This window comes from Nanorana parkeri, unplaced genomic scaffold, assembly GCF_000935625.1.
Source record: "Nanorana parkeri isolate BGI_ZX_2015 unplaced genomic scaffold, ASM93562v1 scaffold213, whole genome shotgun sequence".
Classification (NCBI taxonomy): domain Eukaryota; kingdom Metazoa; phylum Chordata; class Amphibia; order Anura; family Dicroglossidae; genus Nanorana; species Nanorana parkeri.
The window spans coordinates 1,260,785-1,276,416 of record NW_017306481.1 but is presented as its reverse complement, the minus strand read 5'-3'; the positions used below and the strand labels follow the sequence as shown (position 1 = coordinate 1,276,416).

General features: G+C 39.6%; 1 protein-coding gene across 1 annotated transcript in view; it reads right to left on the bottom strand.

Annotated features, from left to right (window-relative positions):
• LOC108786473 (carbonic anhydrase 2-like) overlaps nt 1-12,211 on the bottom strand; it is a 41,750-nt gene extending 29,539 nt beyond the window's left edge. The window contains exons 1-3 of the mRNA XM_018555779.1: nt 12,109-12,211; nt 10,836-11,028; nt 9,496-9,693 (exon numbers count right to left, since the gene is read on the bottom strand). Coding sequence (XP_018411281.1) covers nt 9,496-9,693; nt 10,836-10,869 — 232 coding nt within the window. The 5' untranslated portion in view covers nt 10,870-11,028; nt 12,109-12,211. The remainder of the gene's footprint in view (nt 1-9,495; nt 9,694-10,835; nt 11,029-12,108) is intronic.
• Between the last annotated feature and the right edge of the window lie 3,421 nt (nt 12,212-15,632).

Below are 15,632 nucleotides of genomic sequence, written 5' to 3'. Positions count from 1 at the left end.
TATATATATATATATATATATACACACACACACACACACACACACACATACCATAATTACGGTTGCTAGGCTGACATCCCAATAAAAAAAAAAAAGTTATTTTAAGTTATTTATCCTATATATTTTATTATCTTATATGTATTCGTTGTTCATATATAATTCAAACATGTTTTTGATGTTCCTATATGATTGCTGTGTAAACTGCATTTCATGTGATATTACTCTGTTACACTATATGTATTATACACTCAGTTACTGCTTCCTATCTGGAAAATACTCAATACAATTTTGTGAAAGGGAAAGTTAAATTCCAATATTTAAAGTAGGAGTTTCAGTAATTTTACAATGCTGCATGAATAAATTCCTGATCTTTCACAATATAGAAAAAACAAATAGACATGGGACTTTAGTGATAGCAACAGTAGAAAATAATCAAAATATACATTAACAAATTTCTAAAAAATATAATTCTGTGTTATTAATACTTTTTTTCTGAAAGATATGTCGAAGTATCGTAAAACGTTTTTAAGATACTTGGACATGTCTTTTATAATAAGATTATGTTTTACTGTTGCTATTGCTTAATATAAAGTCCTGGTAGCATAATCTTGTTTTTCTGTCTATGGTCTGTGAAACCATGATCTAATATATTATATTTAGTTACATGACAAAATCCTGGCAAAGAGTATCATCAGGAATGAAGACCTTAGCAACCTATCATAAGTTATTTTTTGTTCCTTCGGTTGTAATACAGAAATGCTAGAACTCGCCTGGCTGCTGATGAGGATAATGAAACTATGCACAGGTTTTTATGAGTTGCGCTTATTGTGTTGCATTTTGCTACATAGAATACATACCAGGATGCTTTGTTTGGAAGTACATATACTGTATCTTTCCACATATTTCTCATATATCCATTTATTTTTAAATGTAGGGTCACAGGGATTCATATACGAAATGCAAATAAATATCAGCTCTGAGTATTTCCAGTGGTTCTAATATACTATAAAATCTCCATACTGTACTATATATATCACTGCAAGAGACACATGAGGAACCTTATCTGTATATTATGCATGTAGTATGTTCTTGGAAAATCTGTGATTGCAATCAATTAAAAACTGCAGAGTTAACACAACCTTAGCTGTCCACAACCACATTATGAATGCCAGTATCTCTAGCAAGCCAAGTCTTCCCATCACAGTCATCCCATCACACTCATAAAATGAGAAGTTGCCGTTTAAGCTTTCAGCAAATCGGTATACAAAATTCGCAACTTTTATTTCCCAAATACCAATGCAAAAAATCTTTGTGACTAGTAAATTCTCCACATCACCCCTCACCAGTTATCAAAGGGGACCTGTAGATAAACCCGCCGAACTGCCATCGCTGACTGATCATAAAGTCTGGGCTAAGTCTGAACTCTAGATCTGCAGAATTATTTCTGGGTAGTACCTCAGAAAGTACTGTAGGCACTGACAATGATCAGAAATGGCAGCCTCAATATTCTCTCAGTACTGGTGTCCTTAAAGCTGCACATAGCACCTACATAGAATGTTGTCTTCCATGCATATAGACTTCACTAATTGTTATTCGTTCTCTTGCATGTTATTCTAGCAGAAAGGCATTATTGTTTTAGGGCTTATGTTGCCGGACCTTTGTTCATTTCAAGTGTGTTTTGCAATCACGTACAAGTCTATAAGAATGTAAAACTCACTTTGAAGCAGGACAAATGCAGGTCAGAAGGAGGTCCACTGCAGGTTAAAGTCACCTGTCAATGAATTTTGAATGATGCATCTCAAACTGATGCCAATGACACAAGCCCAAAGCCCATCAACACAGGCCCTTAGGTGTGTGTTTGCAGTTCTATTACAACTGTACACGAATTATACCAAGACCTCTCACATCAGTAAGAATTAATCTTCAATCAGCATGGACAGATCTGTTCCAGACCATGCTACCCAAAAATGGTGGTTTATGTTTGGTTAGCTTTATAGCTTGTGTAGATGGACATTGTTTTCCAGTCTTCAACGTGTGTTTCAAATGCAGGCAATACGATTCTCATTTACTTGAACCATGTAGTATGGATGAAAGTTATGAGGCTGCGTTTGGCCTACATTACATTGCACTTCTTTAGATGCAGTAGTTCCTGTTGAAATGCCTTTGCACTGCATGTAAAGAAGGTCAAAAGCAACCTTTTGCTACATTTTACATTTGAACACATACATTTGAGCAGTGTTGCATTTGAATGCAATAAGCAACTGCTGACTAATGATACCCATCTACATGAGCCCATAACATGAACATTTAACTTAAAAAAACATTGCATAGACAAGGACACTCATTAGGTATTATAGGCAACATTACTTATGGCAAACTCTCTTCTTCGGACATGTTTTTATTGAATCTCTCAGCAGGAGCGTATTGCTGTGCAGCTAACATAAATAACAGTAATAAGTGGCTCAATGGAACACTCTGGTTGGTTTTATTGCAGCACCATTCCTTACCATCCCGTAGCTTGTGTGAGGTTCTGTGATCTGACACAGGGGGGTTTCCTTCTCACTCACTTTTGTTTTACATTTGTTCAGGTTTAACATTTTTCTCCACCATAGGGAAATCAATTAGCAGAATCAATTACTTCTTGCTTTATTGCATCCACTATGAGCTGTATGTCTATCTGGGGAACATACAAGCTGTTATGAAAGCCGCATTACAAAAGCTTCACATGCCGAGTGCATTCAGCGAGAAATACACTGTTTGTATTATAATTACACTTTTGTCTATCACTGATGTGTAAAGCTGAAATGTTCTGAGATACACCTATACCAGTCTATGTAGTTTTTTTCTGTGCAAGTAGGAAACATATAAGTCTCAGCCATCAGCATCTTGGTGACATTCCCAATTCCAAAAGGGGAGAGCTCAGAGATATAGGCGCTGAATGCACTTGACCCTACTACAGGGCTGGGCAAATCCCTGGAGCCAAGGCTGACCTGAATCCCAACTTTAAGGTTTTCTCTAGTTGTTATCAGTGGAGCTTGCTCCTAAAAAAAACCTGCTGGCTGAATTGGACAGACTGGCTCCTAAATTCCATATTAATTTGTCCACCCCTGCCCTACTACTGATGAATTTTGATCAGAGTTGGTTGGATTGGCTCAGGGATTAAAGGTTCTGATAATTTTACACTAAAATATAAAGGAGAAATAATGTCTGAAAACGATTCCTAATGCAAAAAAGGAAATGAAAAAACATTTTTTTCTGTACAAAGTATCTTAGAAATACGATCCACAAACACAATCCTCATCAGTAATTTATTGATAGCTTCTACATGCTACACTCCATTGTTGCCTAATTGTAACATTTAGTAGCAGGATGATCACAAGTGACATAAACAGATTTTGGCAATCTGCACATGACCATTCACAGAACGTGTTGCATTCTGGGAAAATAATACAAGGAGTTTAAAGCTAAGGAAATAAGGCTCGTAAATGACTAATGGTCAAGTAGCTACATTTTGATGGGAACTGATTCATGTATAGGGGTCCTTGTGGGTAGGCCATTTTGGCAAGGTAAACACACTCCAGGTTTTCTAACTAGTGTGCAGGTATATCCCACCCCTCTTGTCATAGATGGATCCGTTTTTGTCAAGGTTTTCAATATATCCATTGGCTCTTGATCTTAAAGTTTATCTTTAGCCAAACTTTTTTGTGATTTTGGATAGATTATTAGAATCTCTGTCAAGTTTTATAGCTGTTTGTATCTTTGTTGGAGAGATTTACCTTCTCTATTTATCCTGGAAGCTATTGCCAATGGGACAAACATTTTACAGGAAGTGAGGGGAAATCTTCCAATGGGGATACCTGCTAACTGGCTTGTTGTGGTACCTATGGAAGGGAAAGAGAGTGACAGTCTCCCCAATGAGACACAAAAAATATGTAGGTCCGCTACTTTATTCCAAGCTAGGGAAAAAAAAAGTTTTGGCTAGAGATACCAATCCAATTTCAGAATTTGCTTTTACCTGTTCTCATAAACCATGCACTCAAGAGTCTTATAAGTTAAAATAGAAACAACAAGGGGAGTAAGGAGTTACGCTATAAACAGATTATAATATGTGATCTATATCAGTCTCCAGGGTTTCCGTAAACTAATTCAAAAAAGAAGGTTCCCCAAACAAAGAAATCCCTATATTGGAGCTGATCAGGTAAACAGGTGACACAAAATGGTAATGATGTATAAAAAAATATATTTAATGACAATTAAAGAAAAATACACATAGGATCCAATATAACAAGACATCTAAAAACAAGTAAAAAGACATCCCCTTGAAATTCCACTTATAGTAATACGAGTGATAATCTAGAGACCACCTCAGTGGTAAATAGTCACTAATATATACACATTGATGTGTTTTAAAGACGGATACAATGTATCAGAGCGTACTCACAACCTGTGTGGTTTGCGATGAGGGACAGTCCTTGTAGGGTCCCCTGTTTAAACGTGGATGGAGTAAATTCTGTGAGGTGTATCTTAGTGTGGGATTGTGACTCCAGATAGTAGTTATCCTTGTTTGTCTGGAGGCTCCGATGAGCGTGTCACTCCCTGCTCAATTGAGCTCACACTGATCAGCGGGTGTCGATCACTTCTAATCCAGAAAATAATCCGGGGGTTGTTTCCAGCATGTGCGGCCGCACAGCGAAGTGAATAAAGACACACTGGGCTGAAAGGTGGATGGTAGGATGGAGCAACCTCAGCCCACAAGCTGTTCTCAATCTCGGTTCAGTTTCCTACAGATTTCACTGCAGTTACGAGATAACAGCGGTTAAAGGGTTTTCGTTCTGTCCTGTCCTGTCAATCGACAATGAGAAAGTTGTTTCCTTCACTCGACCGTGGGTGAGGTAAAGCGGGTATACAAGGGGAGTCTGAAACACACGCTGACCCTTACGTGTTTCCCCCCAAACCACTGGGGCTTCCTCAGAGGGGCGTGTAGTCAGTGTCTTGCATCGGTGTGTTATATAGCTCACTAATGAGAGCCTATTAGAATCCTGATTCGACAATTTAACACAGCTGTGTATAAATCTAAATTGATAACAATTCATTTTTTACAAGAGGCTTTAATAATAATAAACAGACACCTGTGCGGTCATAAATAAATTCCCAATGCCCTCCAATGTCAGTTAAGTATATACAGAGACCATAAATCAACATATAAACCCAAAGATAGCCTAGCATATAGGTGGTGTTAATATCCACCATGTCTGCCAGAAAACAACACAGTGGGAGACATGCTGGAAGGCAGCTTACAATTTATAAAGGGGTAGTCTTATAAGTTACACCAGTTATGTACCAATAGGGACAGCACAGTTGGCAGCTGCTATTAGGTCTATTTTCCTTAAAGTGACATTTAACCCTCAGATTCTTTAACATAAAACAATACTGTAATGTGTGCCTTACTGTAATCCATGGTTGTTTCCCTTCTCTTTGCTGCTCTTCCTTTTAAATCTGTATCTGTTCTCATGCTTGGCAGAACTTCTGTTTTGCAGCAGACTGCCTTGTCTCAGGAATGGATACACGGTGTCTGTGCATACGTTTGTATAGGTTTGTAACCTGAGCCAGCACTACAGGAAGAGGCCCTGAGCTGAAAAGGGAAGTTCTCCCCAAGCATGAGAAGACATGAGGATTTAAAAGGAAAAGCAGCAAAGAGAAGGGAAACAACCATGGATTACAGTAAGGCACACATTACAGTATTGTTTTATGTTAAAAAATCTGAGGGTTTAATGTCACTTTAAGTCACAAATCCCTGTGTCTTTCCCCTGACTGTAACAGTGAAAGTGGCATCATGCCATTGAAAGCATCCATCATAGGAAGGAGGCAGAACTTCCTGGGAACAGTTCATTTTATTTGTGTGCTGAAGAGTTTAGCTCCACTACTGCAGCCAGGAGAAGCTGTACAAAGGCTCTGGTATAAATGATTCATGTACCTGTGGCTGCTGCCGCCTTGTAAATTGAAAGTGTTTTAAATCTAGCACTTTCACACATAATGTAATTGTTCTCTAGCTCTTAAGTGTATTATGATGAGTTAAGAATTGCGATCTGCGCTTACATTTTCCTCCATAGCATAGAGAAGTTTATCTATGCCCTGCCATTTATTGATATAACCTGCAGCAAAGTAGTTACGTGTACCCTGGGGAACAAAAATCTATCAGCTAAAAACCTTTAGAACTGACATTCTGCCCATTGGCAAGTCCTGCAGTTCATCTCCTGCAGTCCCTTACTAACCCACGAACTGCCAGATCTCAAACTGTAAAAAATGCAAGTGTTGGACAACAATAACATTATTGCTGTTTAGTTATCTTGGGTGATAAAACACATACCTTTCAAGTGCAACCTAGCATGTACAATAAAAATTATACCTATATTGTTATTCACACAACCTCCCTAAAGCAGTCAACACTATCCATGACTCTGATGTACCAATCTGGCTGAACTAATAAGCTAGTAACTTCACCCTTAGTCAATATATCAACAATGACAAGGTAATCAAACAAGGCCCTACCTCTCACTTCCTTCTACTGAAAAGTATACCTACTACACTATACTTTATACCGCTCAGACACACCACAAACTTTATCTCAGCGCTGAAAAGGAGGTTGGGGCTGGAAGAGTTCCCTATACTAGAAGCTGTGATCAGAGGTTTAACCCGGGGGCAGGTATTCTTAACATCCAGCAGATTGTGGGTACCACTTTAAACCATATCTAAATGGTAAAGTATCTCCATAAAAGGCTACCAACCTAACATATTTTACTAGTGGCAGGAAAATACCCTCCAGCCCAGTCCTCCCCTGTCAATAAGTGAATCAGTCTTACAACATCCTCCCATAAAAGACGTTCCTGTCCAAATATACAGTATGAGCAGCTAGCTTAAAGGCTAATTCCACCTTTCATACCATGTTCCATGGTACACCATAGTCCATGGTCGTCGTCCCCCCATTTCGAGTGGCTGTGCCTGCGCAGCCACATCATTCATTCACAGATTCACTTGGCAGAGGGACTTGTAGTTTTCAGTGCAATAAAATGGTGGTGGCTTCACCACACTTGTAGTTAATTGATAACTTTCTCCAGCTCCATAACTGAAGGTCTAGGTGCAGACCTAGGGCTGGAGGAACAGTCTGCAGGAGCCTGTGCATTGCACTGAAATCCACTGATTACAGTTGCAATACTTTGCAGGCTTCAATGCAAAAAAATTAATGAATGAAAAGTTTTTGTTTTTGCAATCTGGGTGCATCTATTTGTGTTTTGCAAAAGTGGATTATGCCTTTAATCAAAGTTCAGCCTGTCAATTCCCTTGGTACTAGAATCAACAATTTTGCAAGACACACACTGTGAATTAATGGCATGTATTCCTTAAAACAGTAAATCCCCCAAACAGCTACCTGTAATAAGTTTGATAAGTACACTCGTACAGCTTTCTCTGCTGGAGCCTGCATTGAGCAGTGCAGTGCGGAAAGTAATTTATATCGTTTAGGTTTTGTTTCATTCTATGTAGTGTATTACTGCAGGTAATATTACAGTAGCAGGCTACAGATTTGAATAACTTTTGTGTACACACCATATCTATTGCAGATAAGCCAGCAGTAACCTTGTAAATGTGTGCACCTGTAACTAAAGGATTCAACCTTGGCAGGTAAAACACCTACAGAGCATGAATCAGTCACAGTACTCCATATAGCCCACACTAACCCACATGAATGATACAACACAGAGCCTGCATGTTTTTTTGTAGCAAAACTCCTGCATATACAATATGCTGTCAGGCTTTTTCATTAAACGGGCAGTCCACCCACTGATATTTCACTGCTTTCTAAACACTAAGGAGTCAAATCACTCAATGGCATCCTTTACTCAGTAGCTGTGATGGGATCTCTACTTAGTGTTCCCATTTTGCCCCCTCTACCTCAATGTCTCATTACTGCTTCTGCAGCATGGGGAGTCTTACTATCGTTGCTGCATCCTCCATTGCATAAAACAGTAATAGATTATTGTGCATGTGTTAGCCATTGATTAGTGCAGAAGTGATACCCTTTATTGGCTAACTTAAGTTATTAATGTTTCAAGCTTTCAGGATTACTTATATGCCTTTACCAGGCTTTATATATTTGCACGATGAATAAAGGGTATCAACTAAACTACAAAGGGCACCACTTAAACTCCAAACTCTCTGCACCCGGTGGCATCAAAAGCAGGGTGCAGGGGGTGCGGCCCGCACCGCGTGACTCCCAGCCTGGGGACGCCTCTGTCTGCACCTAGCATAAAAAGCATAATCCAACAGGGATGGCAATAAGACCCCCTAGTATTATTACCCAGGCACACTTACCAACTCACATGCATAAAAGACAGGACAGTGCCAAGGTAAATCGGATAACATAGATCATACTACTAGAATTCCTGAGAGATTAAATAACACAGTGGGTGAATCAGCTCTCCGGGGTCTACTAATACCTGAAATATCAGATTTGTATGGACTCACACTTGAAGGCAGCACAAAGTGCAATGCCTCTAGCTAATGTCCTGTAACTGATAGCATTGGCAACCAATCGATTTATTTGCTATTGTAAGAGAAGAAAAATATTAAATCTGATTTCCTGTTCTTAAACATTGCAATTTGCATGTATAGTGTTATATGTTGCAGGGCCTTATCATGAGAGCCTGCTAGAGGTGTATTACAATAGTTCAAGGAACAGTGGTATGGTCATAGCAGCCTATCAGAGAATAGTTTTCAATAGTCTGTTCACTGAAAACTGACATCTAATTGCTCGGCACATGTTACCAAACACCAGGTCATTAAAGGGAACCCCAGCCAGACTAAAAGCTTCCTACATTTAAAGTGTGACTTCTAATGTTCTCCCAGTCTTGCAATTCAGGCACCCTTGCACAGGCAAGAGGGTGGCCACACTGGTATTTACTATCATTTAAATGATCACATGAATTAAAACTTTCACACAAGTACAGGAAAAGTAAGTATACAGTTTTATGCTTGCTCGAGAATGGTCAGCAATTTTCCCTCAGCCTGTGACATGACAAAGAAGTAGATTCAGCACACTGATAAGGTCATGGCTCTGCACTCTCCTCCAGTCAGCATACTCAAACAGTTGACTGATAGCATGAGTAAAACGATAGAATCCTAACTGGTTCCTTCCTCTTCCAGTGTGAGTGCTGCAGTGCAGAGGATTGCATAGGACTGATATAAATTATGATATTATGCTAGTTCTGTCTTTAAATACATATTGTAATAAATAGGTTAAATTATTTATTTATTTATTTTATCTACCTGGAGTTTACCAAGAAATAAATCTGTATGTGTGTTTATTTAGTACGTACTATACACCTAGATATCATATGCATTACGTCAGAACTACCACCATAACAATATGCCGCCAACCATTATAATCGTAATAAAGGTCAATGCTCTTTAACACTCCCATTGCATTCTAATATAACTGACCTGATCTGTCATCCGAATCCTCGAACTCCACGTTGAAGGCATGGCCATTATTTAAGATGAGTTTGGCAGTTGATGGATCATAGCTTATGATCAACGGAGGAAGTGATGGGTCATGTTTGGCTTCACTTGTAACAATGTTAATAGGGGACTGGTGATCATCCTCAGCGATAGGGAAGGAATGATGCCAAGTGTCAGGTCCTACAAGCAAAAAAAAAAAAGTAAGAAAAAAAGTAAACAATAATGATATTATTCCATGTTCAGATCTTCAATTCTGTCATTTTTTTTCTTAGTACACAAACCAAGTAAGGCATATAACAGCAGATATACAATATAAACACATATTTGAACCATTCTACTTCTACTATTTGATACATTTTAAGTAGAAATGGTCCTCTGTCCATCAGCAATGGGATCTAAATGCTATGAGAGACCAGAAATGTACTATAACTGCTGACAAGGTTTCTCAAGGTCAAAATACAATGAAAATGCTAGCGTGGTGCAATAAGATCCAAAGTTTAATCAGTACCTCTTTAAAAGTTAATATTGGATGTGTAAGAGTCTACACCAGACAGTCCACACTATTATTAACTCGTTCAAGGGATATTGCTGCACTTTGTGACCTGAGAACAAAAATCCTCAAAGCATTATTCCAGTATGATATTACCTTGTCAATGCCTATTCATTTCCCAAAATAGGTCAAAATAATGCCGCCGATAGGATATGTTTGTTAATATTGCAAAAGAATTTGCAATTACACCAGTGGTAAGATGTCAAGGTCAAACATTTAAGGAATCCTGAAATTTGTGTTCTGAATTTATTTTAATGGTGACTTAAGTTCACAAAGTATGGAAAAACGAATACGAAAGATAAATATTTTCCACTTAGTACTAGTGTTAAAAAAATAGGGAAGTGCTGAGAATTTCTGTCCGGTGTCTCATTATTTGTAGGAGGACACATTACCGGCCAAAGTATCAGATAACCAGATCTTGATGTTATAAGATTTGCAGATGCAATTAGTTTAATTTCTCTTGCTGCTGCACACCAGAGGGGACTCACTACAAGTTAATGAAAAGGCAATCCAGTGTAATGAATAACGCAGGGCACTCTATTTATGGTGAGGTGGATGCATAAGAGACTAATACTGTCATCTACTCCGTTACTGATGGTCCAATATTCAAAAATAGTGTCATGAGTGATCCATTTAATGATCACCAATGCTCCTTGGATATATATATTGAGATTAAATAAGTGAATGTGACACTAGTTAGCATACCAAGACCATTTCAGAAGAGCTTCTTAGTAGGTGTAAAGGAAGGGGGCCACCTGTCCCCATCACTCACCATTGTCAGGACCATATCCCCAGGAGTGTGCCATGGTCAGCTGCTCTCTGCTGCTCCTGCTGGTCAAGTCCTTTTTCTGGACGCCAATGAGTCAGTGTCAGCCACCAGGCCTCTTGTTGTGGGCTTTTATAGGGTCCCACCAACTCCATCTCACACAGACCATAGCAGGTGGGTTTGGCTCTCAGAGATAAGCCTGTTTAGGGGTGGGGAAAAAAAATAACCTCTTCTTCTATCACAGGGTGAAGATGATGATGATTTGTACTCCAATGACAGTCTCTTCCTCTGCACTCCTCCCATTTGTGATCTTTAACTTCTGTATACACATTACACATGCACGCCACAAAGTCAGCAAGGCAATTTCCAAGCACCCATAACAAGGTCAGCCTCCTCCAGATCTGACAAGTTTATCCTGACAATAGTGACAAACACAGCTACAAAGGGCAGTGCTATATCACCAAGAATAATAATTTCACTTTGCACACTGCAGTAAGTGAATCCTGCATGGGAAGACTATCTGCAGCCCCAAAGACAAACCTTACACACAGGATACTTACTATACAGAGATTGCTAATAGAGAATGCTGGGGAATACAGATCCAGATCTAAAGCTCCATTGAAGACATCATCCTGTATTTGCTAGACTTGGTCCTTTGATCCGATTTACCTTGGCAATCTCATGTCTTCCATGCATGTAGAGATGACCACTCAAGTCTATGTATGGGAGATGAAGAAACACTTATTTCCCTTGTCACAAGACACAAAGTAGCTTCTTCAAGGTCACATGTAGGTTTATCATCAAGATGTCCCCTTGTAAGTCAAAGTGTTCTCTCTTAAACACTCATCAGCTCTGTCTTATCGCCAGAAAAGAAGCTGCACAGAGAGCAACAGACCTCAAGGGTCGCCTTGTGGGCTTTAAGAGCTACAGAAGTCCAGGGTTTAAAGGGCACCTGCAGGAATCCAAAGCATTGCATCCAGAAAGCAGAGGGAGATTGTAAAAATGAGAGCAACACAGATGCAGGCGACATATAGGCATTAGAATTAACACAGCAATGGCATCTGACAGATCATGTGTCTTCTCCACACTGTGTAAACCTGCGCTCCTCCTCTCAGCATCCATCTCACAGTCACTTCAACAACGTGCAACATCACATCACATTAGAGATGGGGAAATCTTTCAGACACCTGTGCATTGCATGAAAACACATCGTCCATAACTAGCCAAAGCATTCACCCCTCATTGCCCCTAACGACCCCAGCTTCTTCCCAGCACCTACCTTGACTCCCTTGGCTTCAAACGATCCAAAAATAACGCATAATCTCCCGCATTGCAATAAATCATACATTGACCTTGCTGCTCCGAGACGTACAACTGCGGTTGTGTGATCTGTTTTATTAATTAGGATTGGATTACACTCAGTAGATGGTCGTCTGCTGCCCCCTGCTGGAGGGATTGTAGAACGGCGGCTGTACGGAGTGTAGCGGAGATCGTGTTCTGTATATGGCTCGCCATCCACATCTACACACCACACACAGTCACTTCTTGTCACGTTTTATAGATCCCACTCTTTACACAGCTCATTCTATTCAATAAGCTTTGATCACAGGCCGTGTGTATTCGGTTACATTATTATAAGGGAACGCGTTAATACAATGAGACAAAATAAGTTGTTTTTTTTTTTACCGTCGTCTTAGTTATTGTTCTCACAATAGACTTAATTCACAAAGCTTTATGTTAAGTTCTAGGTAAATTGTCAGCGCTATATAAATACCTGTAATTAATAAATAATTTTTAAAAAGATGCGGTCACATAGCTGAGTGCCATAGACTAGGAAACAGACTCCTGATTTTTCCCTTTTAAAATAGAAAAAAGAGATTGACACATATAAAAGAAAAAAAAAAAAGTAAAAGTCCCCTACCCACTCATACACATGCAAACATGCTTCGGGTGCACCTACGTGCAAAAACGATTATTGCGCCCCTTGTGCCGCACATGTTACATAACGCCGCGAACGTCGCAGTGAGAGCAATCATTTTAGGTCCATTAATCACTGTTAACACTAAACTGATGAGCAGTAAAAGTTTTTAAAGTGTCGCCTGTGGCCAATTTTAGGTGTGGTAGTTTTTTGCGATTTTGCAGGCACACGCAATTTTAAGGCTTGACATGTTTGGTGTCTATTTACCCGGCGTGACCCCGTCTTTTATATTTTACCAAAAGATTGGGTAATAATAAATGTTTTATAACATAGAATAGGAAAACACGTTTTTGTTTTTTTTTTAATTGGTGCTTTTTTGTTATATAGTAAAAAATAAAATCCCCCAGTGGTGATTAAATACCACCAAAAGAAAGCTATCTGTCCCCAAAAAATGGTATAAAAATATTTTCAGTACAGTGTTGCATGACGGAATAAATGTCAAAGTACCGCAGCGAGGAATACTGAAAAATGGACTGGACAGGAAGTGGGTTTAACAACGCGGTCAACAAGTTGTTAAAGATCGTTCGCCATTGATGTAAAGAACAGCCATTGGCTTTGCTATGTGTTTGGAAAGCTTTATAAGTGCAAAGCAGAGGCCCGTTCTGTGCGACCATGTGAACCGGCCCTATGTGTATGCAAGCTTTTTCTTTTAGGAGTAATTAAAAATTATTCATTATTCTGTAGAGTACAAGTACACATATTCAGTTGGTTGCACAGACTGACACTGTTTATTATATGGCTGGGGCTTGAAATCCTGCAATGTGAAATCATTAAAAATAACCAGATGCAGTTTACAAATAGTGGAGCCAGTAACCTGTAGGTGTAAACTCTGTAGACCGTGGACCTTAAATCTGAACTCTAGGCAAACTGCTAAATATGCAGATATACTAAGGCTGTATTGAATGCCAAATGATTTGTACTTCTTGCCATCCAGTCCTGGCTGAAATGTAAAGGAGCAGCAAAAGACAGATGAGGTCATCTCTGTGCTTTCTCCTCCAATTAAAATGTTCCTTGTGAGCACAGGTAAATGGAGGACATTTAAATACTGCTGTTTATGTGATTATACGGGGAAGAAGCCATGCTAAATAAAAGTATTTATAATACTGGCATTTTAAATAAAAAACATTTTTTTAAAGAAATACAAAACTAAATGTATTTTCCCCCCTCCCTCAGGGGCAGGGCCCTCCTTACCATCTTGTCTTGAATTGTATTGTGATTGTAATGTCCGCTTTATATTGTAAAGAGCTGCACAAACTGTTGGCGCTATATAAATCCTGTATAATAATAATAATTGGTGTTTTCTTTTAAAATTTGCCCAGAGGTCAGCATTAAACAAAGCCATACATGCAGTTACAAGGGTTCCTGTGTTAGTGTTGTGGCTTGGCAGTACTGGTGTCCTGGGTTAGTAGGGACCAGTAAATCTTCTTATGTTCTTCATATAAGAGTGATTAACGATGAGCAGCACACAAGATTTAAGCCAGTCTATAACAACTTATGTCAGCCCTTCTGCTAGCTAACATATTGTCAGTTTGGGCTCACCTTTGCTTGTAAGGGCTTATAAAGTGAAACTGTTATTGTATAATTGTATTATAAATTATGTTTTCTTATTAAGAATGAGATCTGTGGTAACTTACAGTACACAAAGCAGAAATGTCTTTAAAGCTCCTCTCTGGGGAAACCAAGAAGACTACCATTACAGTGGGGCTATGCCTATACTGCAAGGTTCAAGTGTTTGTTTATGTCTAGGGCACAAGAAAAGAAGCTATTTTACTTACCTGATTCTTGCTCCCACTGGCTCCCTCTGGGCTGCTAGAGTGGTCCCCGCAGCCTCTTCGCCATTTTACTCTGGAAGTCTAATGACCACTGATATCATCAGATGTATTGCATGTTCCATCAACCTGCATTAGACCTGAGGACACTAAGGGACATTCCACCAGCTGGAGTGGAGAGAGGCAAGCTCTCACCATCGGGGCAGCGATGATCAAGTAATAGTGCTTTACTCCAGTCTCCTAGATATAAACGAGCACTTAACCCTTGCTGTACAGGGTCGGATTTCCATTTCAGGTGCCTCTAGGCACGAATGGAAATCTGTTTAGCCTGAGCCGCCACCTTTACCTGCTGCGGGAGGTCTAATGATAAATACGACCCTGGGTAGCCCGTGTGCAAGGGTAGTTTTTTGGTTTGCCGTGGGACAGGCTTTAAAGAGACTCTATTAAGAACGCCTGTGGATGTAAAGTGAAGCAGTCTCCAAACCCCTGGTCATTATGGTCGAATGTCTATTGGTACTGATGATGAGGAAGCTTGCCAGTCCCTTCCTGCCTCCTGTACATTCATATGGGTTGTTGAGGCAGCCCATCATAATGCTAGACCAATATGAATTTGGAAGAGCAGGTCAAAGTGGCAAGCTCTGACACTACCTGGAAGTATTCCTCAGCCTCCCTCTGTGTATATCAGGACACTCATCAAAAAGGGGCAGTGCATGGTGATGGATGGATCATTGTAGCTGCTTCCAGTGCCAGCCGGCACCTGCCCTTTTCTGATGTCACTTCCCTCTGTTTGTGATCCCTCCAACTAGCAGGAAGAAAGAGTCCAGAGAAGATGGTGGAGTAGAGTACACTATTAGAAAGCAATGAAGGGTGGTATTCCAAGTCATTTAGATTGTTTAAAGGTTGGGAAGTGGCAACAATACTACTCATAGTACCATAGTATAAATGTGCTGTAACTGTTAATGTCTGTATGCTCTTTCCAGTTAGTATTGAACTAAGAGACAGCCAGGCAACTACTTTTATGAGTTCAATGGCAGTGGCCGTCAAATTTCTCTCAAT